The sequence below is a fragment of the Chroicocephalus ridibundus genome, chromosome 1 (genome assembly GCF_963924245.1).
Source record: "Chroicocephalus ridibundus chromosome 1, bChrRid1.1, whole genome shotgun sequence".
In the NCBI taxonomy this organism is placed as follows: domain Eukaryota; kingdom Metazoa; phylum Chordata; class Aves; order Charadriiformes; family Laridae; genus Chroicocephalus; species Chroicocephalus ridibundus.
Genome location: NC_086284.1, coordinates 99695573 through 99720307, shown reverse-complemented (window position 1 = coordinate 99720307; position 24735 = coordinate 99695573). Strand labels below are relative to the sequence as shown.

Sequence of the window (24735 nt, the reverse complement as noted above, 5' to 3'; positions counted from 1 at the left end):
GATTCTATGATTCTAAGGGTGAGCTGTTCTGTCTCCTGATGGAGGGGAGTCTAAGAGAGCCTGCCATGTGTTGCAGAGCCAGAGGACTGCATTCCTTATGGCTGCTAGTAAGACAGCTCCAACCAAGACCGCAATCACAAGGAGTTTAAGGATGAAAAAAGGCAAGAAAGGATGAACTACTACAGTGTTGCATGACACTGCCAATTACGTAGAGAAAACAGAGGCAAGGATCTCATACCTTTAGATTTTTTCATGCTCCCAGTTTCTGAAACACTTAATGAGCTCCCAGATATTTCTTCACAGGTCTGGTCTAAGAGCGTGTTGGTGTCCCACTGTTGGCTGTCGTTCTCCAAACCCCAGGCTTTATGGGCACTTTGCTGTGGGTCAGTATCAGGTACTATTTCTGAAGGACCTAACGATAGCTTTTCATCAGAGGTGACTTTTGCAACAGCTTCATCCACAGTGGGTGGCTCTGCTCCTCTGCAAGAGCTGTCCATGGCTGCAGCATAGTCCATCATCAGCGCAGCTTCACTGTCCTGAGATAAAGAGGTCTGCCCGGTGAAAATAAAAGACAACACTGAAACAAACCACTCTGCTGGGAAAAAAACCAAACACACACAAGCCTCCCTGCAAAAGTTCTTTTCTCTTCTTCACACTTTTACTCTATTGCTCAAGGCTATCAGAAAGCCACTGTGAGGCTACCTTAGCTCCACTAAAGGAGAGAAGCACATAGCCAAGTTTTAATGATGTCGTTAAAGCCAAATGACTGGGAAAAAAATATTTAAGTATGTGCCTCCCACCTATTTCTGGCCCCACTGCTAATAACAGGACTCTTTCCTACATGTGCTGCTGTAATGAAGTACCAGCATGCATAGGCAATAACCTTTTGGTCTTTTTAAGAGAATAAACATTGAAATGTTTCATCTTATAGAAGGACTTCTTGGCATCTAGATGAGCTAAACACAAATCCATGCAGTCCCAGTGTCCCCATTTCCCAAGCAGATACATTCATCACTGTGGCAGCTGATCCCCATTCCCTGCCCTCAGCACAGCACAGTGACCAGGAGGGGACCCGTGCCCACTGACCCGGCTTTCACTCAGAGCTCCTTAGGAAGACTTGACAGCAAATGTCGCCACAGCAGCCTGCAGGGAAAGGACTATAGGCAGGCACCAAGCATCAGATGGGAGACTTGACGCTGTGGATGAAGAAAGTCTGCAGGAATGCTATATACCATAGGAGAAACAGTCTTCTGCTTGCCTCCCCTCTAGAACAGAGCCCAGAGGACTAGGATGTGTTTCAGAGGGTTTTGTTTTAACAACTTTGAAAAAAACAGAAAAATCTTTCATACTTTTTCTGTGCATCTTTCCACCATGTGCGAAAACACAGAGAAAGACTAATTACCCTCTCCTCCACCTAAATTGTTTTTTCCAAATCCCTAATCATCCCACTCCCATCCAAGGAAGGATACCATGCATTTTTAGTCAGGCTATCAAATCTAACAATCAAAAACCAACACTCTCCCCAACAAAGCCACCCTGATTTGGCTTAACCTGAAACAGCTACTGAAACAAACTGGCACACAGACCTAGAGCCCGCAGAGACTGCTGAATGGGAGACAGCAGAATGCACGTCACTTAAGGTCTCAGTGGACCAAAGACTTTACAGTACTAAGCATTAGTGTCATTTTCTTCTCTACCTTGGACACCCCTGATATGATAATGGTGCTTTTCTTTCTAGGAGACTTCAGCTTCTGCTTTGCAGACTCACTTAACTGCCGAATGGCTGCTTCTGCAACAGGATCGGTGCCATTCAGTACCAGCAGTTCTGAAAAGAAAGCATTATTTCAGAGGGAAGAAAGAAAACCAGGAAAAAATGGAGCAAAGAGAGGCAGAGCTTGCTTTTGACTTAAAATGCAAAGACATTATCAGAAATGGTATAAACACCAAGCATACAAAAACATCTTCCAAATCACCACCCAGCTATTGGGTCTTGGCTTTCCCTTCTGTTACCCATTCTTTTGAGAAAAGCTACCTAAATTGCACTTACAAGCCCTTGCCCTGAGCACACAGGAGGTTTTGGAAGCCTAGATAAAACATCCAATTATTTCAGTGCATTGCTACACTGCAGCGTCTATAACCCAGAAGCGGTGGGTAGAGCATCAGGTATCTCAGTCACGCAGAGCCATATTTCTAACACGGTACAAAGCTGGCACGTGGTACTACTTCTTCAGGTAGCTTTTTTTCTCTTTTTCCAGACATCCTTGCTTGGCATTCCCAGATTTGCTATGGCACTACGATAGGACGGGGAAGGAAAAAGTGGCAGTCACTGCTCTTTATCAGCTGCCTCCAAAGCCTGTAAAGTGCACCTCCTTTTCCCCTCCAAACGTCGCACAGGACTACAAAACTTGCTTTATAAAATCTCTTTAGTGACAAACACAAGTTTATTTTTAAGCATGGCAATTTCTGCCATCTACTATACAAGTACTTTGGGGACAGCAAATACACAATAATCAAATTTGTCAAGCTTAGGAACAAACAAGGCTAAGAAAGTTAACAAAACAAAAATCCCCATATTTAATTGTTTGAAGTGGGCTCTTCTAATAAGAAATTGAACAACAAAAGAACTCAGGCAGGAATAGCACCAGTGTTAATTAAACTGAGCAGTGTCTTTTGTTACTGTGAGATTAATGCAATAAAAGACAAGGCCTGAATAATTACGCTGCACCAAGTGCAGGGTAACTACTGGAACAGGCTTCCCAGGGAAGTGGTGGAATTGCCATCCCTGGAGGTATTTCAAATATGGGTAGACATGGTGCTTAGCGACATGGTCTAGTGATGGTTTTGTCAGTGTTAGGTTGATGGTTGGACTTGATGATCTTAAAGGTCCCTTCCAACCTAGATATTTCTATTCTATTCTATTCTAAACTCAGATAATTTTGGAATTTCCAAGTATGTCTGCGCAGGGGGTATGCATGTCCATGCATGTCTGCACACTCATTATAAACCTCTACTTTTCCATCTCCCCAGCCACCGCAAAGCCCCCAGGAACAGCTGAGAACATCTAGGACAGCATCAGTGGCACTTGCTAATTCTTACTGTTGTCATCACTTAAAACTGTAGCACGGCCACAGCATCCTTTCCATAGTGCTTGTTGCTATTTTGGCACAATGTTTGTAATAACTACTAATTAAGTTATTGCCCTACCAAATGCTCCTTTGTATTTCTTTCATTTGGCTTGAACTTTTGTTCTAATGAGTAATTCTTCCTGCTGTATTGTATAAACATTTCACAGAAATCCCCCTGCACTCCCATAAAAAGAAAAACACCGTCCGTATCAATGTGCTCTAAGCTGTCTTCAGATGAGTTTTCCAGTAAGTGCTTTGTATCTTTAATATAATAAACAGTTATGAGAGTTAACTCGGAAGTCTAGCACTATCTTAACATTTCCCAAATTGTCTTAGTCATAACCATCCTGCTTCACGGTATCAGAGCATTTCTTAGTGTAGAGGTAGGGAAAGATTCAAGCGCTATTACAGCTATTCATGGTTCATGCTCTTCCCCAGATTTATGTCTTTTGGCCAATACGCTTCTGTCTCTCAGCAAGCCTTCAGGCTCTTCCAGGAGCAGTATAGATCACCTCCAGATTGTCCCATCTGCACTCAAATCTGTACAAAGAAAACTGAACTCCACATCATGTGCCATTTGCAGCTAGACTGGGTCACATCTTTCCTTACTGTTGCCTACAGAGCTACAGAAAGATTGAATGGTGACCACACACAGGACTGAAAAATACGCTGAAGATTGAGAGTTGCAACTTGAAAAGGTAAAATGCCCCAGAGTCAAAATCAGGTTTAATACAGTCAAAATGAATTTATAATTAAAGTTAGTATCAATGCCACCTGACACTCGGAAGGCACTTCAGCTGTATGCCAGGTGACTTAGGAAGGTGGACAAACAGGCACAGCAAGAGCGTGTATTTGCATTAGCACAAAAAAGCCCCGTGGCAGGGTAGGAAGAGAATTCAGTCTTCCTTACATCAGACCAGCCTCGTGCCTTCTGTTCAGACAGGGGGGACTTCACAATGGCCTTAGAGGTAAGTTTCACAGGGTCTTCATTTTGTGCAGCGTTCCCCTTGCCTTTATAAAGGAGCAATCTTTCATTCAAAAGTAAGAAAAAAGACAGCCTGGCTTTTCTACAGTCACCTCCCCACTCCAAACCACAGCTCACTGTTATTTATTCAAAATTAGCAATTTAAATCACCAATTAAAACCAGACTTCTATTGCAAGACTGCTATATCTCTAACCACAGTACTTGCTAACATAAACATCTCAGTGCCTGTTGAAAGGCAGTAGCCATGTGGGTTTGCTGTTATTTTAACCAGATTAGGTTAATCCCATGTGCAGCAGAGGGAGACGTGTTCTCATTAGCAGCTTTGAACATTTCTATTACCTGTATCTGAAGATGATAAAGTTTTGCTGACTGGAGCACCATGAGAATGGATAGCTTGAATAGAGAAATCCTTTTCAATCACCTTTACTTTAACTGGAGTTTTCACAGGAGAATCTGAGGACCAAGTTTTTCGGTTAATTAAATTATTCAAGACATTTATTATGAAAATAAGAAGAATTTATTATACCAACGTTAAAGCCTGTTCAAACCATAAGTGTTTGAGAAAGTTGTTTATTACAAATTCTCAACACATGCTCTCTGCGGTAACCTGACCCCAAAAGACCTGTGAAGCGTAGGAATTTATTGTTTTTAAACATTTTACTGTAATATGCTAGACAACACCCAATTAAGTAAATGATCTACTTTAACAACTTAAAAGACTGTGAGACTTCACACAAAGAATGTTTAGAGGTTTTACTTTTGTACTTATCCCAAGAAGAATCAGAGAATCTACTCCTGAAAGACACGCTGAAAAAAACCCACTTTGTCACAAGATGACGCCAATCCTCATTAGAGATTATAATATAGAACAAGGTTAGAAGGCACAGGATGGTCTGTCACCAGCAAACACTGTAACAGTCTGATACTTTTGTCATGTGGAAAACCATCCACCAAACCCAAGCTCTTCTGTATTATCGCTCTACCATGAAGCTTTACAGTGTGTATTAAAAGAAGCGCTAACCACTTTCATAAGAACAAGGTTTCATGAAAATTAAAAACCTGATTCTGAAGAATACAGACACATGCACACCCCCGACACATCACAGAAGCCTGGAAAACAGCCCCTTCCCTTACGTCTTGCTCGCCTCCCAACTTCTCCTGGTCCTTTCCTTACATCCCACCCCCTCAACTTTTCCTGGTCTCTATGGATAACCCTAAGAGCAAACACAAAGAAGTGGACTTCCTCACCTGTGCTCAGTGGAGATGATCTCCCTTCTAGACGAGGTTTGGTTTTCACAGCAGTGACAGTAGTGACCACAGTCCCACAGGGCATCACAGTGCGATCCTTTTCTATCTTAGTGGCTGGCACTGGAGAAGAGACTTGCCACGTCTTTAATTCATTGGGTTCTATAAAAGAGAACTAGGAAGACAAAAAAACGTCACCTTAGAAGCACAGTCAAGTAAGAAGGACACTAACATTTCTAGCTAGTGCTCCCTTAACATTTTTACTAACGTTCAAGAGCCAAACGGCTGATTCTTTTGATAGACCCAAACAGCCTGTGAAGTGTTACCATGCAATCCGAATGCGCTACTCTGACTCAGCCACAAATGGCACTGCGCTGCGAGTGATAGTCCAAAGCACAAGATGAGCATTCCCAAGTACTTCCCGAAGTAAAAGATCCCCTGTAAAACCATCCAAACGCAGTCATACCTCCGCACTAATGGATCCCAGCCCGGGCCCCGGCTCTGAGCTGCCCTCGCTGGCCCTGCTGTTCAGTGCAAAGCTTTGCTGGCCAGAAGGTTGTTTCCTGAACAAGTCTAGAGGTACAGTCACCTTTGCGGATAAAGGTCCTAGAAGAAACAAAAGCAACAAAATCAGCGCACGTTCGAGCTGTCAGTATGTTGAAGGGCGAGGAGATGGGAAAGGAGGAGGAAGAACACAGGCAGCTCATTGCAAGAACTGGTTCTACACCACGAGGCAGAAACATGGCAGTTTTTACGGTTGCTTTCCATTTTATGACAGTTCCTCAGCCTGGCCTAATACTGTGCAACAGGGAAGATTGGAGACATGAAACATTACTTATTTGCCACTACTTCTGGCCATTATTTTTTCCTGTATATGCAGAATGTTAAGGGGAAAAGAAACCATCTAATGTTTCATTTCAGAGAATATTCTGAATTCCTGGCCAACTGGCGCATCTTTAATAATATTTTTCCTTAATTTCACCTTCAGTGCAAGTTCAGCAGTTCTCTTATTCCTCCCCTTACTTTATTAGCTACACTAGACTGGAGCAAAATATCAGTAAAATTACTGCATGATTTCAGGGATGAAGTCCTAGTTTTCTGCAGAATACAAAGACAAATAGAGATCTACGTTATATTCACATTACTCAGCTCTCTCCTTACTAATATGATTCTACTTTGAGTTTTCTAGGCAAATTTCTGGGAGAAGAACAGCTAAGATGGTATAGGGAGAGTGGAAGAAAGATGATCGCCAGTGCAATCAATTAGGACTTTTTTTCTTCAAGAAACGTGGTTGGTAGTTACATGCTCAGTAGGATATGGAATGTTACTGCTTGTTTGGAAGATCCACTGCTAAAAATGCACAAGTACAGGCAAGACTAAACTTTATGCAAGAAACAATACATGTTTGCTGACTGTTTATAGATCCCGTTTTTTTTGTTAAAAATAAAAACCAGCATCCACATCAAAGAAATTTTTTAAAGCATTTGCCTAAATTTGACTTCCCAGTCCCACAGATAATCACAGATCGCATGCAAGGTATTGCACGACTTTGTATATGTAGATTATTAAAAAAATAAATACAGTAACCCCAAACCAAAAATCAAACATAGTCCACTTGGCAATATTAGTTATTAATTTATTAACTGTGGCTTAGATAAAATATTATTACCTAATATATTATCGGCCAAGCCTTCCTCCACTATCACAAGACTCTATGAGTGAAAGCATATTTTTTTTCATCCCTGAGTACAAAAAGCTTTGGCCAATACAACTTTATCCTGAACTCAGTTGGATATAACTGACAGTACTAAAACACAAAGAATTAGCTAAGTGTCAAAAATTAGTGCTTCTTTTTTGTTCCGTTTTATGCCTGCAACCTGCCATAAGAAGGAAAAAGCAAATGGATCCAAGAGGTGAAATGCAGTTACTATTTCTAGCTACAGCAAAACTCCAGATCAGCAAAAGAACAGGCAATGTATAGGAGAAGAATTTATGATGCTGTGTCATCAGTTCAATAAAGCCCAAGTAATGAAGCACCTGGAGCAAGTTTACAAAGCTCAGGCAAACACCTCGACACGCTGTCTGGTCTCGGCACCCACCCACCCCTTACCCCCCCCAAGGAAGGTAACGCTTCTCCAAAAAAACCAAATGCAATAGATCAGTGGAGCGGTTTTCTTGCCACTTGAAGGCTACTTGCAAACTGCAACAATAGAATTAAGTAGTAAAAAAGTTTCAGCCCCCAAGTCTTATATTTAATCCAATATAATCAGAATTAGTGTGTTTTATACCTGATAATTGCTAGGCAGCCTCTGGGGCTTGAAAAGGAAGGACTTAGGATTAATGCCTATGATCCCCTTTCAGCCACAGAAAGACCTGGAAAGCTTAACTTGAAACCAAAACTGCTCACAGTGGATCTGTTAAAAGTTTACAAGGCTGAAAAATTAGGCTATCAGCAAATAAAGGCCTCAGGATGTTGACAGTCTAGAAAGAAACTCAAGGCTTCTCTGTAATCTTAACTCTGAGGAGGATGGAGACACATGAACCGAGTATTCTCTCTTCCGTCCATGATTACTGATGGAAGTAATAGTGTACATAGACAGCACTTAACCAGGCCAATCAGTGTTGCCTGAGACCTCTGTGATTTTCCAAGGATTTCAACTCTAGGACATAAATTTAAGGACAGGCTTATGGAGCTTAAAACCACAAATTTAAGTTACAAATTTACCCCAAGCTCTCCATTTCATACAAGTTTGGCTGACTATTTTCAGCTGATCTCCTTTCCACAGCTGCTCTTACCGCCAGGGCTCCCTAGAGCCGTGCTTGAGGCACACCCGATTTCAATGCCAGGACAAGTCAGCGTAAGACATCTACACTTTCATGCAGGTTCAGAAATCTGAGGGTTTCTTACATGGCTATAAAGCTTGGTAGAACTAAAAGAGGACTTTAGCAATGCTCACGAGCTGATCATGCAAGATAATTCAGTTTTAATACTTACTATCCAACTTTCCATCTTCTACTATTTGCAGTTGCAATGCTTTTGATTTGGCACTTAGTTCACTGTGAAGGAAAACGAAACTACGTTAGGTCTTTGCAGGCGAGCAGATTTTCCTCCCCACTTAGGTTTTCCCCTTTCCCATTCCAGCTGCCAACACCCTAATTTTTCTTGTCCCGCACTAAGCCCGGCAGCACAACTTGCTAACCCAGGCAGGCAGCGCTACACGGCAGCACTACCAGGCACACTGTGCATTTTGCGTCTTTTTGACCTCAGGTAGGACTGACTAAAGGGATCATAGTCAGAAAACACCTGGCTTGCTTCTCTCCAGCCCTGCTGCAGAAGCTTGGTTGCCTAAAATTCCAGAGTCTTTTCCTCTCCCTGGCAGTTGACCAACGCTGCCCCTCAAGCTGATGTTGGTCCCTAATCCCGACTGCTACACCACTGCACTAAGAGGCTATTTTTCTCCTGGCAGGATCAAATTTGTAAGTCAAGGTGCTGGAACAGGTCCAACCAACAACCCATTCAAAGCCGGGGGGGTATCCTGTCAAAGCAGGAAAGTGTCCTGCAAAAGCAGGATAGAAACAAGTAAACAAAAGCTGTTACAATTTTATGCAAGAAGAGTACTACTTTTTCAAAATAAGACTCAAGGATGTTGCAAGATAACAAAAACTAGTTTCTGTGTGACAGAACCAACATGAACTGTTAGCAGAAATACGGACATAGGCGGTACGTCGTAAGACGGACTAGACAACAGGTACAAAACCTTTCTTCTAATTGAGACAGTGAAGCAAACTGGGTACCTACTGAGGAAACTTCCAGTAAAACTTGATTTTATAACCTTCTCAGTAGGTGTTCTCCCAAAAACCTTAAGGGCACACATATATGTATTTTATTTTTGTATGTCTCCATTTTCAGGATGGTGTGATCTTGGCGGCAGGCATCCCACCTCCATTAGACGCAGCGGGACATCACCTATGCAGCAGGTTTTAAGCTTTTCCCTGCCACTACCATCCCCCTCCTGCACCTCCAAAACTTGCAAGGAAGCACCTTGATGGTACTATTGCTGCTCTTCCCATGAAGCTAAAGCACAGCCTGACATGGCGGCTAAAACACTGGTCTTCATACTGGGAGGTATTTTTGTTTTTGAAGAAAGAAATGGAGTGGGCGGGATGTGAATCTGAAAGAAGATATTCAGCCAAATCCTGATCGCTCATCTGTAAAAGTCCCTAAGCTTACCTCATGCACTTCTGAAAAGCAGCCAGTGCTGAGGAAAACCCAGCATTATGCCTGGCTTCAAGGTGAAATTCCAGTCAACTTAATCACATCCTGCCTGCCCTCCCTCTGCACTTTCAGTTGGAAAGGGTATTATTCTTACAAACTTCCTGTCCGAAATCGTTGGGAACATGTTTGCTCTGTGACACCAAGTATGGATGCTGTTCTACCAACAGATGGCTGAAGTGATTCACAAACCCAGTGGCTGAAGCACTTTGAGATACTCCAGAACAGAAAGCTGTTACAGAAGTGCATTTTTTTCCCTCTTACTGTGGAGAAGAAACCGTATCATGTTAATCCTTAAGTCTTGATGGCAGTGCAGCACACTGGCACGGAAGAATGTCATCTAATCTGTGGCTTTCCACAAAAGCTGTACGTCCCCGTAACTAAAATCAGACTTTATAAGTCCTTGGACTCTATTGCGTCTGAAGGAAGAAAGCTTCCTAGCTGCTTTCCCACTTGACAGCAGGATGAGAACCAGGTACACACCCTCCATCAGACCACATAAAAAGGTGAGGTCTTTCAGTGTTTTTCTACATCAATTTTTCTTTGCTGCCTATAGTGACTCTAATCATCTCCACCCTCGGCAGAAGGGCCTGGTGTTCTCCAAGTCCTGTACAGCTTGTGATGACCGATCCTGGCGCCTTCCTTCAAATCAAGCAGCCCCTGTCGCTTTTCCCCTCAGGTCTCCTGTTTCTGCAGTGCACGGTCCATAACCTTCACAGGCGCAGTCCAATAAACTGCGATGAGGAGGCAGAAAAACATCTGTGCACTGGACGCTCAATCCCCCTTCAAGTTGAAGAGGAGCACGCAGAAGCACACACCGCCCCTCGAGGAAGAGAGCACTCCCCACGGACAGGCACGGGTCTGAATACGCGCTCAGTTCCTTGCAAGCTAAGCCTCTGCTTTGCAAGAGAGGGAATGGGTACACTGCATGTCAGGCTCTCACTAGAGAGTGAAGATAAATGTCACACGAAAACAAGCAGCACTACTTTCTGAAATATATTTTTAATATATATATAGAGAGAGGGGAATGGAACTAAGATGGGAGATGAAAGCTACAAGAACCAGAGACTCCATTGTATATCAAATGCCTCTCACATTAATAATCTGGTAGAAAAAAAACCCAAGCAGTATCTGCAGTATGTTGCATGGCAGCATCTCTACTCCATTCCCCTGGGAAGCTGCTTCTGCCTGTCTGTGCATGTGTTTAAAGCCACTAGAGAAACACTCCTCTCACCCACCCCACCATCAGTGGCTCCCCCTTCCTCATACAGTACAGAAGCTACCAGATATTTCTGCTCTGCCACCATAAAGTGGAAATGAAAATAGTTCTAAAACTGTTCGCTTTTGACCTTATTTACAGAAGCTGTGTGAATCACAGAATATCGTGCAGACTGCCCGAAATTCCCATTTTTGTTCTACAGAAAAAAAACCTAGTTAATTTTACACTCCCTTTTTAATCGTAGCCACCACTCATTTAGATGGTCAATTTTTTTTGGCGCATTTACATTTCCCGCTCAGGGGAGGGAAAGGAGAGACATCAGATTTCCTCAAATGGAGGTTTCAAGGTAAAGTAACTCCAAAACCTTGCTTATATTTTTTTTGTCACTGTATAATCACAGGGTGATTTATTATACCTGTTACTGCTGTCATTTACTAGAATCAGATACCCACCAGGGAAGATCTGGAGACCTATTTGATCTCATATCCATGAAGAGGGTAATTAGATATCCTGAAGTCCCTACTGGCTCCAGATTTCTCTGAGGCCATCCGACAAGACATATTTCAAAATGTCATTCTTGCCTTGAAATCTCACATAGTTTAATCAAAAAAAATGCTTTATTATAAAAGTATTCCTAGGAGGTAAGTTACTTACAAGATAAACTCTTCCTTCCAAAAGGGATTTGCAGCATTTTTGGCTACAGAGCTGGAAAACTTCTGCATAGGGTCATTCAACTGAACTATACATGCAAGGTTTGTGCTGCCTGTAAGGGTAAGAAAAATCAATATCCAGTTATTAATATTCCATCCCCAGGAGGCATACTCATTCAAAAGAAAGTGAAGAACCCCCTTCCTTACATATGGTGCTTTTGAACAGACTATTGGAGACACCTCCTCACCCACCCACAAAATAAATTTCTTCTTTCCCTTCAGTTTGTATACCATCTACATTAATGGCTATGGTCAAGATTGGGTCACCATTGTCCTATGCATTGTCCTACATTAGAATAGAATAGAACAGAATGGAATGCAATGCAATGCAATGGAACGGAACATTTCAGTTGGAAGGAACCTACAACAATCACGTAGTCCAACTGCCTGACCAATTCAGAGCTGATCAAGAGTTAAAGCATGTTCTTAAGGGCTTTCTCCAAATGCCTCTTCAACACTGACAGGCTTGGGGCACTGACCACCTCTCCAGAAAGCTTGTTCTAGTGTTTGACCACCCTCTCAGTAAAGAAATGGTTCCTAATGTTCAGTCTATTCCTCCCCTGACGGATGCAGCTTTGAACCATTCCCATGCGTCCTACCACTGGATTCCAGGGAGAAGAGCTCAGCACCCCCCTCTCCACTTCCCCTCCTCAGGAAGCTGTAGAGAGCAATGAGGTGGTCTCTCAGCCTCCTTTTCTCCGAACTAGGCAAGCCCAAAGTCCTCAGCTGCTCCTCACAGGATGTGCCTTCAAGCCTTTTCACCACCTTTGTTGCCCTCCTCTGGAAGCATTCAAGGACCTTCACACCTTCTTAAATGGTGGGGCCCAGAACTGTATACAGTTCTCCAGGTGAGGCCGCACCAGCGCTGAATACAGCGGGATAATCTCCTCTTTTGACCGGCTGGTTATGCTGGGCTTGATGCACCCCAGGATGCAGTTTGCCCGTATAGTGTGAAACATGACGACCTGATTTAAATTCTGGCACGAAGCAAAAAAGCACAGGCATAAAAAGATCAAAAAGGATGGAGAGACAGAATGAACAGCAAGGAGGTGGCAGTGTGAGTGCAAAGAGGGGAGGGAGTAAAGTTGCTTTCAGCTGCTTTAAAAATACCATGAGTTTTGAAAGTTCCTACTGGCTACAGTCACGGTGGTTTCTTTGGACATCAAAGCAAGCTTTTTTCTGCTAGCAAGTGAATGATGACAGTAATGTTAATTAACAATGGCTTTGTGGACTGCAGTTTTTTACAAGTTCATGGCATTTTAGAGTACTGGTGCAGAATTATCTCTACCTTAATCTTTGAATTTGATAGTGTGGCAAATCGGCATATCAGAGTAGTTATATTGCTGCTCCAAGGGGAAATGGTTTGCACAATGTGTTACTCTTAAAAAAATTTCTTTTGAATGGCTTTCACAGCATTAGAAATCATTTCAGCCCCAGTGCTCCAAAACACCACGGGAAGTGGCAAAAAACTCAGTATTGACTGTGTGCAAAGCAAACAAAAGATACACTGCTTCCAGTTCTCCAGAAGAATCTAGTTTATGTTTACTATCATCAACTCCCAGTTGTCCTCTGGTGGTGCACCAGGGCTGTGGATGAGCCCTGTCTCCGGCACAGAAGCAGCTTGGGCCTGGCAAGGTTATTAGAGACAAAGCACTGTGTACAGGCAGCTTATCTGGGATCCAAGCTAACCCTGGAGTAAAGTAGTTTAGCTGCTGTCGCAGCACGCTGAGCCTGAGTTAATGAACCTGGGGTGGTTTTCTGTTAACCGAGCCATATGTCTCTGCAGCCTGCTCTTGCTGCCAGCAGCACCGGCCAGAAACGCCTGTACAGCTCTGCTTGAAATTACACCAGGGACACTGACAGGGTATTTCAACATTTCTGCCCTCCACACCCTAGTGTACACAACTCACCACTTTTTTCCTTAACAGCAGAAATCACTTTTGCCCTAGATGACACACTGTGGACCATATAGTACTAAATCTAGGATAATCTTTGTTTACATACCCAAACTAAGGAGCCCAAAAATGGGCACAGCCCATAAGCAGAGGCCAGTTCTGCTACTGGTTACTTACCAGTTGAACCAACATATCTACAGGAAAGCCACAAGCTCCTATAAATCATGTTAGCATCCATACAATGATAATGATCAAGACAGACAAACCACCCCTCCCCAGTCCTCTACGTATCTATGCAGGTTAGCCTGCCATATTGCACACTCTTATTGAGTCCCAGAGTTGCAACAAGATAATGAATTATTGCTGCAAGACAAGGCCAGGAAAAGGGAAGAGGACAATAATTACAAGGCAGCAAGCTATGTCCAGAAGCTAGCATCTTCCCAGCTGTGCACTATTTCCACGGGGTTTCGAGTGTATCAGCTAAACCCCACTATGAAGCTTTATTTCTCATACGCAGTTCCAAAGCGTTTACACTCCCCGAGTTGCTAGGGAACCAGCAAAATTCCCTCCATCTCCTTCTAGAAGAGCAAGCGGTGCTTTTGCCTCTCAATATCTGTGTTCTCAAAGCAGAGCACATTAATCGTTCCCTCTTCCTCTCATTTTCAGGGAGCGGGCAGAGAGGCTTCCTATAAGATGAATCCTCTGTTGCGTGCATGGTATGCACATAAAGCCACCTCATCTCATGAGTTTTGAAGGTGGCCAAAATGATCTGCTCTATTGAAAAGCTTGGTTTGCACTACAAAACTGTACAGTAATAGCAAATTCTGAATGAGGTGTTCCTGCAATCTACAGTTTCCAGCACAGTTTTATTTATATAGAACATCGCACTGCAAAAAGTTCCAGAACTGCTATAAAAATAATTTGTTTTTAAAAAACAGTCAGCAGAAAGTTACAGGGGAGTCATTTCCAATCAGGATGAGCAAAGCAGCATTATGCAAGAGTCTGGGGCAGAAACCTATTACATCTAACTGAAAAAAGGAGTACAGCAAGTAGGATATATTTATCCAAAAATAGTGCCTTGCCCAATTTAGCAGCCACAAGCTTCCACTAAAAAGACTCTTACGGAATTGTTAGTGACCATAAATAACAGAGCCTCAAATTTGTATTTCCGCTGACAAAATCTGAAATATGCTTGCTCATGCCTCAATCAGTGACGCAGGCGTGCTTGCAATTGAAGAAGTCTGAATACTTGCTAGGCAGGCTTGGGGCTTCTTTCTCAAACCAACAGTGCAACTTCACCAGGGAGTGACCTTTTCAGCTTCATTCTCCATTTGCAAGAGGTACTCCCTCCCCTACCCCGAGTGTCACTGTATTAGGGGGAAAAATCCCCAACAATACACCACCTTTGAGGAGAGTTTCCATACAGGAGGAGAGTTTCAGATAAATCAGAAAATTGCTCAGAAGTAAAGGGAAAGTAGCTGTAAAAATAAGGTAATACTGAACCAAACCAATGACATCGCTGGCATTTAATGGAGAGTTGGATTTGAGCCCCCCATCTTGGGTACACACAAAGTGATAACTTTTAGAAATTAAAATTAAACTCCAGAAAATGACCAACCAACTTTATAAAGATGCTCATTGCAATTTGTTTTCAAAAATGATGGATTTGTTTACAAGATCGAGATGTTGAAATACTCAAACCAAAACATACACAGTTTTGTAGAAGCATGACTAAGTCTGTTTCTCGGAGTAATGCAATTTCTTACATCTTGTTTTGAGACAAGGTTGTAACTCAGAACTTCCAAATGATTTCACGCAAAAGGGAAAAAAAAACAACCACCCTGCTTGAAAATGTGCAGCATTGCATGGGCTACGTTACCTGCAGCACTGTGATCAGTTAGGTTTACTGCGATGTTCTTTACCAGCAGTTTGAGTTCATGAGCCCTTGGAGGTTTAGGCGGACTAGTGCCCTGAGGGAGAAGGCTTATGTTCTGTACATTCTGTGAAAAGCAAGCACAACAAGAGGGATCACACGTATGCAAATACAAAATACTTTGAACTACTGTCACATTGATACAGGGAAGCAGACGTGCGGTGGGGTGTAACATCAACAGACAGCCATAGAGGAATTATGACCACAAAGCCTTCACTGCCAAAGGCTATGTGGTTTTAAAGAATGTGTTCCAATTGCTTCTGACCACCGAATGGTGTTAAACTTAGTCATTTGTGAGTCACGAATATATAATAAAAACACTAAGCAGAAGGCGACTTCTCAAAAGGTTTAGGTAGGAGTAAGACTTACCTGAACCTCCTTTATATCTGTAGGCCTCGTACTCAACACTACAGATGGAGAAACTGAGCTAAAGAGGTTCTTCAAAACACCTCTGAGCGTTTCAGATATTGCACATGTCCCTGCTGTCTGTCCCTAAGAGGAAACAAACAATCACGCTTCTCAAAACTCAGAAGAATAAAAGTCAAGGCAAAAATTAATTTGGTTTATCTAAACCACCAAAGCTACTGAACATTAACTTTGTCAGAGAGACATGGTGTCTGTTGCCAACAACAAAATGTAACAAGAGATCATGCAAATAATTATTTAAATTTCTATACTATGCATTAAAGGAGAACTAGAAATATACACTGAAAAAGTCACATGCTCTTCTGAGAGTTAGGAAGGCACAGCTATTAGCCACAAAACCAGAAGTTTCACTAACAGTTTATATCTTATGCTGGTGTTTTAAAGTTTTTGTACTGCTTTGCACCCCTCTGAGAGAGCAGATCAGGTCATCAGATAAGCAGATCGGCACTGTTCCACTAATTTAATGGGAGTTATGCCAGCTTGCAACAGCTGAGAAGAAGCTAATCCTGTGCTGCACTGAATAAATTACTACAGCATCTCTTGGAGGCCTTCAACCTTGCCGAAAAGTGCGCTGCATGGACAGATAGTCATGCTGCTCTGGGGGACTGACCCGTACGTTTGTCCATTCAGAAATCTCATGGCAATCTGTGCTTAACACCACTATCTCTGAGGGATGAGAACAGACCACAGATTTTGCTTACTCACATAGCTTCACACGACTAATTATAAGGTGTATGAGGACGGTGAACCACCCCTGCCCTCCCAGTGCCCCTGGAGAAGCCTGCTTCCCATGCCACGCCACTCACAAAGTCTCTTCTGCTCAGTCACCTCCAGGGAGTGGATTTTAAATAAAGCTAGCACAGAAAGGGTAGTTTGATACCCAGGTGCTCTGCAGGTAGTCCAGGAGAAATCTCACTCAGTGAGGTTTGTTTTCTAAAGACAATAGTGAAGTAGGAGACAAAGATCTGACTTAAACAATGGAGGACTCATCCATCTTTTCTTACCTGGTACTACACTTAAGAGACTTTACTATGACCAAACCAGGCTTTAAAAGACAGGGAACTGATTTACAGATGCAGATACAGAGTAGCTGGAGAATGCGATAATCACACAAAGCAGGAAAAAGGCACCCTTCCGCACGCTGCTGTCTGACGGGAGCACCCCTACAACTGGCATACCGAGGACAACAAAATGGGCCCTGCTGCAAAGACAAGGCACACTGGTGACAAGGACGCCCAATCGGCACCAACTGGGAGATCAAGTCAGGGAGCAAAGGCTTAATCCTGGTGGACTGCCTTGATAACACGGCGTTACCCGAGCCACGCTGGTGCAGCCGTGCGGCACGGCAAAGCTACCCGGCAGCACCAGCCCAAGCCTCAAAGAGCCACATCTCTGGGAACACAGTGCTTTGCCACCCCAGACACCCTGCCCCACGCTCCTCCGTCACCGAGAGATCTCGTCGCGAGAGGCAATCTGTCATTTCAAAAGCCTTGGGTCCTGTCTTGGGTGTGGGAGAATGATCCTGCAATGACTTCTGCACTCCCAAAGGTCTGCTTGCAGCTCGCACAACAGGTCAAACAGATTTGGAGTGACGGCCCTTTCCCAATTACCCAAGTGTTACAGAAACATTTAGGGTGCTTCATAAAAATCCCAGGAATGTTGCGCACAGAAATCCTGTTTCACTGCCTCCCCACCAAACCACCCTTTGATGACCTGTCAACAAGTCATGTATGTTCAAAACATACGACAGCAGCGTCCACCAGTCCCACAGAAACCCTGCTTTGTCCACTCCCTTGCAGATAATACCCTTTAAAAAATATTAATGAATAAGGCTGCCTAAAGCTTCAGTTTCAGTAGTTTCGTTATTTATGTTATTTAAGTAACCAGATAAATCATAGTTAGTTTCCACCGGTTTGGAGGTAATTTCCCTCCCCTGCCTTCATCTAAACACTGTTTGATGAAGAACAATGTCAAGTTGTAAAATCCCAGCCGCCCCTCGCTTTGCCATCAATCTAATCTGACATTTGTTATTTAACGGTAACAACAGCAACAACAGTTATTGGAGTTCTACTCATAGGTATTTTCTGATGTTTCCATGGTTATTTGGAAAGCCGTTTGGTTAGAGAGCCTCCTGCCAGCCCAACTTAATTTTTAGCCATCCTTATTTGGAAAGTAATGTTCCATCACAACATCCCCTACAAGGCAAGCCACGATGGCTTAAATGCCAACCAAAAAAGCTTGAGACAACACATTTCACTTTGGGTTTGATATGGGCTAGGGGTGTACAGTCAGCTACCGTGGCTAGCCTGGGGCACACCAGCACAAAAAGTCACAGTAGCAGCACAACCGCATGCAAACCCAAGCCTTGCCTGTCAGGCAGGTTGCCAAACGCAACTCAGGTTCATTCAGTTATTATCAACAGAAAAGAGGTTATCATACCCACCTTGTCTGACCGATGACAAAACCACTGCGTAGAAGATCTCAAGCAATTAAAGGTATTTATTTGTACACACAATATTGCTTCCAAAAGAGGAAAAAACAAGACACAAAAGCTGACATTTAAGTTCAGGAGCAGAAGCAATTTCCAAGATGTAGGTTGCTCACGGGTTTTAGCTCTTTGTTTATTGCCTCTTCTCTTCCCTAAGTGCTGATAGAAACTTCAAGGTGAAAATGAAGCCCTTAACTATTAAGAACTTAACAGGCCCATTTGAAAAACGGGGGCAAAGTGCAACAAGTTGCAAATCCTTTGCAACCCTAGACTCAGGCGTCTCTCAAAAAGCAGGTTGTGAACTCCAGTGACTGTACCAGACTCATCTGCATTTGCCAGGAAGTACTTAATGACCGTTCAAGATGTGGATAATCAGCACGCCACCCCAGCACGTGAGGGTCATTTACACTGCTATGTGTGCACAGTAAAATCTACATTAAAACGCACTTCAAAAGACTCATCTGTCTTAGTTACGAGTTTCACATGTTTGTGTACAAAAACTGTGGTAATAAGTTATTACAATTCTAGGTCACTCAGCACAGGTCTTTAGAAGCAGCTCTACTACAAAATAAACCTATTTTTTAATGAGGCATTCGGTCAAAAAAAAACAAGTTCACAAAACACAAGCAAGCCTTCACCCAGTGTTGTAAGGAAAGGCCTAAGTCACCATGTTTGTGCCAAAAACATACTGTGAAGGGTCAAACACAGAAGAGAGTCTCAGTCATGAAGAAACTCTTTCAGGGGATGTCCCAGTAAAAAAACCCCACTGAATCAGTGTTTATATACTAAGATAAGGTGCAATTCCAAAAGCACCAAGATGTTTTTAGATCATCCATCATTTCCTTAAATAATTGTATTTTTTCCAGAGCTGTTTCTAAACTATTGTTGCCAGATTTCAAAACTGATTTAAGTTAAGGAAGGGACAACTTTGTAATTACTTTGATAGGAATACCATTACAATTGGGGTTTTTTATTATTTTAGAAGTGGTCTGAAAGAAGGTATTTAGGAACAGACATTTTTCACACCTTTGAATTTGGATGGAAAATGTTTGTGAAGTCATTTGTCTGTCAAATACAGACTTGATTTATCTTTAATGCTTCAGTAATCTTGAGAAATGCTCCCAGATTTCAGAGATGCAAGGTTTTGATGGACGAGCCATGGCAGATGTCACTGAAGCAGTTCAAGTCGGCACTGCCGACAGGTGACTGCCCCACACTTCTACCAAAAACAGCCAGCAGAAAGGAATGGGCATTTTTGCTTCAGCTTTTCCAGCCTCACCTGATACCTTATCTCTATACACTTCTACTGCTAACCTACAGCATTACACTGCGTTTTGCACTGAAGGGATGGAGACCCATCTTCTCTACCATTACAACAAATAAAACTAACGGACTGACCTCCTGCACTGTTGGCTGGATTTCAAAGTTGGTTTCATTGGCATTAATGAGGAGCCACTCAACTTTGACATCTTCTCCTTTGTCTTTCACATAGAGCTGAAGCTGTGGATAGGAAAACAGTTATTAGACAGTGTTCTGGTGTCCTGTAAAGAAATTGTAGGTCAAGCTCCATACTAATGCTCGCCAAAGGAGGAATGATACCAATTTCTGAGTAAGTAAATTCAGAGTGATAGTCTAAGAAGGCAGAAGTTACTTAAGCTTTGATAGTTCACACCAGTCAAAAAAGGGCACTGTTGTTCTACACATCCAAGTAGTTTACCCAATATGTTATTTACCCACCGTCCCCTAAAGAGGCGGCTTAATTTATGAATTTATCACTTGCCCCAAAGGGAAACTGTAATATTATTAAACATGTTACCGAAATTAACAAGAGCTTGTATGCATTTTGCAAACAGGAGGTTCAGCTCAGCTGCAGGATGAGACGGAACAAAAGGAAGAAGAGAGAGTGTAACACTTAATACTTTACCTGCAAGTAAAGTGGAGACAATTTCACGCTGTATGACTGACTTTCTGCAGCCCCAGGCGAAGTATGTGAGACAGTGACAACAAATTTAACGGAATCACCCACAACATTGCAAGAAACAACCTAAAGAAATGAAAGGGGTGGGGGGAAACAAAGGAAGCGAAAAATACTTTAGTCTTCAGAAGAACGTTTGGTGAAGGCAAGAAAGGAACTAAGAAAAAGAAGGACTTTAAGCTACCAGAATCATGTTAAATCCCATAGGTGAGAGATTTCTAAACAATTTCATTAACTTCCCGACCTCCTTCTGTACATTCACTTCTAAAAACCGTAGTTCAAGTGTTCACTTCTGGACACAGAATGTAATACCTGGTAATTCTGGTATTTTCCAAAATTTCTTTTGTATTGTTATCCAATACGAAAGTTAACCCCTCACTTGACAAAGACTCCTTTGTGTTTCACGTATCTATACATTAAAAGCTCAAAGATCACAATTTTGCACAAGGGAGACAAAGAAGCTTGTTCTTCTTCCTCTTCTGCTCTGAACTGAGTAGCTTACCATAGGACAGCTGGTTTTAACAAACAATATTTGGTTTAATGTTATCCTACAAATGTGAAACTTTGGCATAACCCTGCTGCTGCAGAAGAGGATTTTGTGTGAGTAATTAATTCCAGTTCCCAGTGGGGTGGGAAGGGGCAGGAGCCTTTAAAAGTTTATTCAAGTCTTTGACCAAACCAAGAAAGGCCCTGAAGTTTGGTGACGAAGCTAAACATTTGAGAAAACTTTGTATGCCACTTGACTGCAACAGACCTCGTTGAGTACACTCCCTCACTTTTATGAGCAGTAATTTAACTTGTTATCACGCTGAGTTTACAAACACTGCATGCTTTTTCCTCCCTCTCCTCTGCAAACCGACTGAGGTGCCAGAGCTGCTGCGCAAAATTCCTGGAGTGTGCAGAAAGTGCCTGGCGGCGCGGGAAAACCCAAGCACAGGTACAGAAGTCAGAAATCACTCATTACGCCAGGGAGAGAAGCTCGCTTCGCAAAGAGCTCTGCTGGTTGAAGACAGCTGCTTGTCACTGTCCCTCTGTGCTTACTGTCCCCACAGCTCCACTGTTGGAAAGGACATCTGAGCCCTCCTTAGGTTGACTTGGGCAAAGCTAACCAGGTTAATGCCATGCGCAGACAAATAATTCGCTGCAAGATGTTTGAGGGAAACTCTGCATGTCTGCTATTAAATTACGTTTGCGCACTTATTGTCTCACTTATGGGCACTGAAATTGAAGCTGAAGGCTTTAAAATGAATCATGTAACTTCTGGAAGATCCTTATCAGTCTCTCCTTAAATATATTTCATCTCCCTGGGCTCTATAGCACACATTTTAAGAAGCACCAGAGCATTATGAAGGGCTTTAGAGCACTTCCATTAAGGTAGAGACTTAATTACAAAGGAGCAGGGGGAGGGGGTGGACGTGACAAATAAAAATCCCAACCACACCCACAAGCAACAAGATTTGCCTTTCCAGGTTTGTCTTCTGCAAATTAGAAGTGGACAAATCCGTTTCCTCTCCCCTTCCCCAAAGTCTACTTTCCTTCAAAAATGATTTCTGACCCTTAATCCCATATACTCAGCACAAACACAGGTTATTATGATATAACGTAAAGGATTTTTAAGCATTTTTAATAGCTAACAAGACCGAAGAGCCTAACTGCTTATTTCACTTGCAGTCGAGGTGAAACACAGAATGATTCCTTTCATTCATGAGGATGGATTGGCACGGTGTCTCTTTAAAGACTTCAAAAATGAACAGGTTCTTCCCACTTTTTCGAGGGCAGAGGAGGGAAAAGGACAGGTCTGAAGCAAAAGCTGCTGACACCTGCATGTCCTAAATGCAGTGGTTTATCACCCGCGCACATTTCATCCACAAATGCATAGGAAGTTCAGTGCATTCAGAACAAGTTGGACTTGCTGCACACGTGATGCGGAGCCATTTGTCTGGAATTTCTGGATGTCTAAGAGCCACGGTTGCCAGATACACAGTTGATTACTGCTTTAAAAAAAAGTGTGGCAGGATAGTTGGTAGATGAGTTCATGTGACACTTTTTTCTTAATTGCGTTTACTTCTAAGTAAAGGATGGAAACAAACACTGCAGGTGGTGGAACTTTCACTCTTCTGTCTACACCTTGTCAAGAGATGCTAAATCCACTTTTTTTTATATTTGTACCTTTAGTTTAGGAACCCAAACCAGTAAGGTTTGGGCTTTTAGCCTCCTCAATTAATTTTCTGCCAAAGAAATCTACGAAGTCCTATTCCCCTTCTCCCCTCACTTCTAATAAAATAAATGTGGTCTTCAGATACAGAGGTCTGCTAATTTTTAATCTAATCGGAAAAAGGAGTGGTTCCACATTTGTTAACAGAAAATAATACGTCTTTACATGAGGTGAGTCCCTTTGTGCTGAGAGCAGGATGGATTATGGAGTCAGAATACTGAGGGAAGTAGAATTCTGGGCTAGAATTTGAAGAGAAAGTGATTCTGTTTTCATCTAAGATGCTGCCGCAAGTGGTGAGAAGTTGATTAAAGAGACCGCAACTGCCACTTCTCTTTTTAAGTGACATTCCTTTAGAAGTGTAGCGGATGATTTTGATAGACCAGAGCAGAAATATGTAGGCCATTTTCCACAGAACAGTCACAGGAAGAAAAATACTGAAAAATACTGTGCTACACTCCTGTTCCTCCATGCCCCCATCCAACCTGCTTCCTCAAATTCATTTTCTCTCCACAGATGAAGAGCGGGAGAAGGGAGGGTCAGGGGAGAGAAAGAGGACGGACAGATGTTCACAAGAAAACAGCAGCACCTGGACTGATGGGAAGGGAGTTGCTCTTCAATTATTTTCCTCACCTTTCTCTCCCACCCCTCCTTAGCAGGGACATCCCCAGTTATCAACACTTTCTGTTTTGGAGTCTAGAAAACCTGTCACTTTTATAACAAACTGCTCTTTAAAAATTAAGCCCTTGCACCACCCAGCAGCTGTGGCCGGCTAATTCTGGACTCACAGAGGGGTCACACTCCAGCTCTCTTTTTTTCTCTTACATCTGGACAAGCAAGACCTCAAAAATTAGCAGGAATAGGGTTAGATGAAGTAGCAGCACAAAGAAAACAGGACTCTTCTACCAGCAGGACCAAGGTGGTTTCTCTCTCCAGCACCCCCAGAGCTCTAGCCTCCCCCAGCACAAATACCCCATCACCAGCCAAGGTCTCTCCGTGCACTTTGGGGATCTCCCATGGAAGGGGTTCCCAGCCCTTCCTCAGGTGCCATCACCGGCAACCCCCAAGTCAGGGTTATTCTTGCTTTCTCCTCAACACCTTCCAGCCTCCCCCCTCACCTGCCTCCATCCCTGACGGCACCAGCCCACAATGTGGGTGAGCTGCCGTGGCAAAACTCCTCAACCTGGCTGGGTTCTCGTTGCCATCTGCCCGACACCAGCACATAGATCCAATGAGCTGCAGATGCTGTAGCACACCTTGCTTAGAAGTATCTAAAATCATTAGTACAATTACCCTAAAAAAATTCTCTTTCAGATAAACAGCTGCAGGAATGAAGGAGACTGAAAAAGCACTACAGCTGGAGTAAGACTGTGCTGGTTTTGGATGGGGTACAGTTAATTTTCTTCATAGTAGCTAGTATGTGGCTCTGTTTTGAATTTGTGCTGGAAAGAGCGCTGATAGTACAGGGATGTTTCAGCTGTGGCTGAGCAGTGCTTACACAGCGTCAAGGCCTTTTCTGCTCCTCACACCTCCCCAGCAGCAAGCAGGCTAGGGGTGCACAAATGTTGAGAGGGGACACAGCTGGGACAGCTGACCCCAACTGCCCAAAGGGATATGCCATGCCATATGAGACATCATGCTCAGTATACAAAGCCAGGGAAAGAGGAAGGAATGGGGGGATGTTTGGAGTAGTGGCATTTGTCTCCCCAAGTAACCATTACGCGTGATGGAGCCCTGCTTTCCTGGAGATGGCTGAATGCCTGCCTGCCCATGGGAAGCAGGGAATGAATTCCTTGTTTTGCTTTGCTTGCATGTGTGGATTTTCCTCTACCTATTAAACTGCCTTTATCTTAACCCACGAGTTTTCTCACTTTTACCCTTCTGATTCTCTCCCCCATCCCACTGAGGAGGGAGTGAGCAAGCGGCTGTGTGGTGCTTAGTTGCCAGCTGGGGTTAAACCATGACAGTCCTTTTCAAAGCACAGCAGCTATATTTTTCCAAGAAACTCAAGCATCCAAACCTGTGTACCCACAGCTATTAAAGCCCTTTACCCTCCCCATCTGTATCTTGACCTTTTCCCTTTGCGGTTCCTCTGGAGACAAAAATGCAGAATTTCAGCTTCTCTCTTTCCTGAAGTAGCAGCAGAAGCTGCTTCATCTCAAGGAGCACCAGCGTGCCTCTGCTCCCCACATATGGTGTCCTCTCACTTTGGAGTGTCAGTTTTGGCACTGGCATCCCATCGATTCCT

General features: G+C 43.1%; 1 protein-coding gene across 3 annotated transcripts in view; it reads right to left on the bottom strand.

The window, feature by feature from the left end:
- The window catches only part of C2CD2 (C2 calcium dependent domain containing 2), a 39212-nt gene that overhangs the window by 5093 nt on the left and 9384 nt on the right, over positions 1-24735 (bottom strand). For all 3 annotated transcript variants that reach the window (XM_063345079.1, XM_063345088.1, XM_063345096.1), the window contains exons 3-13: positions 20225-20344; positions 19699-19800; positions 15756-15878; positions 15333-15453; positions 11503-11611; positions 8352-8413; positions 5823-5962; positions 5360-5531; positions 4451-4564; positions 1698-1825; positions 239-551 (exon numbers count right to left, since the gene is read on the bottom strand). In XM_063345079.1, the coding sequence (XP_063201149.1) occupies positions 239-551; positions 1698-1825; positions 4451-4564; positions 5360-5531; positions 5823-5962; positions 8352-8413; positions 11503-11611; positions 15333-15453; positions 15756-15878; positions 19699-19800; positions 20225-20344 (1504 nt within the window). The remainder of the gene's footprint in view (positions 1-238; positions 552-1697; positions 1826-4450; positions 4565-5359; positions 5532-5822; positions 5963-8351; positions 8414-11502; positions 11612-15332; positions 15454-15755; positions 15879-19698; positions 19801-20224; positions 20345-24735) is intronic.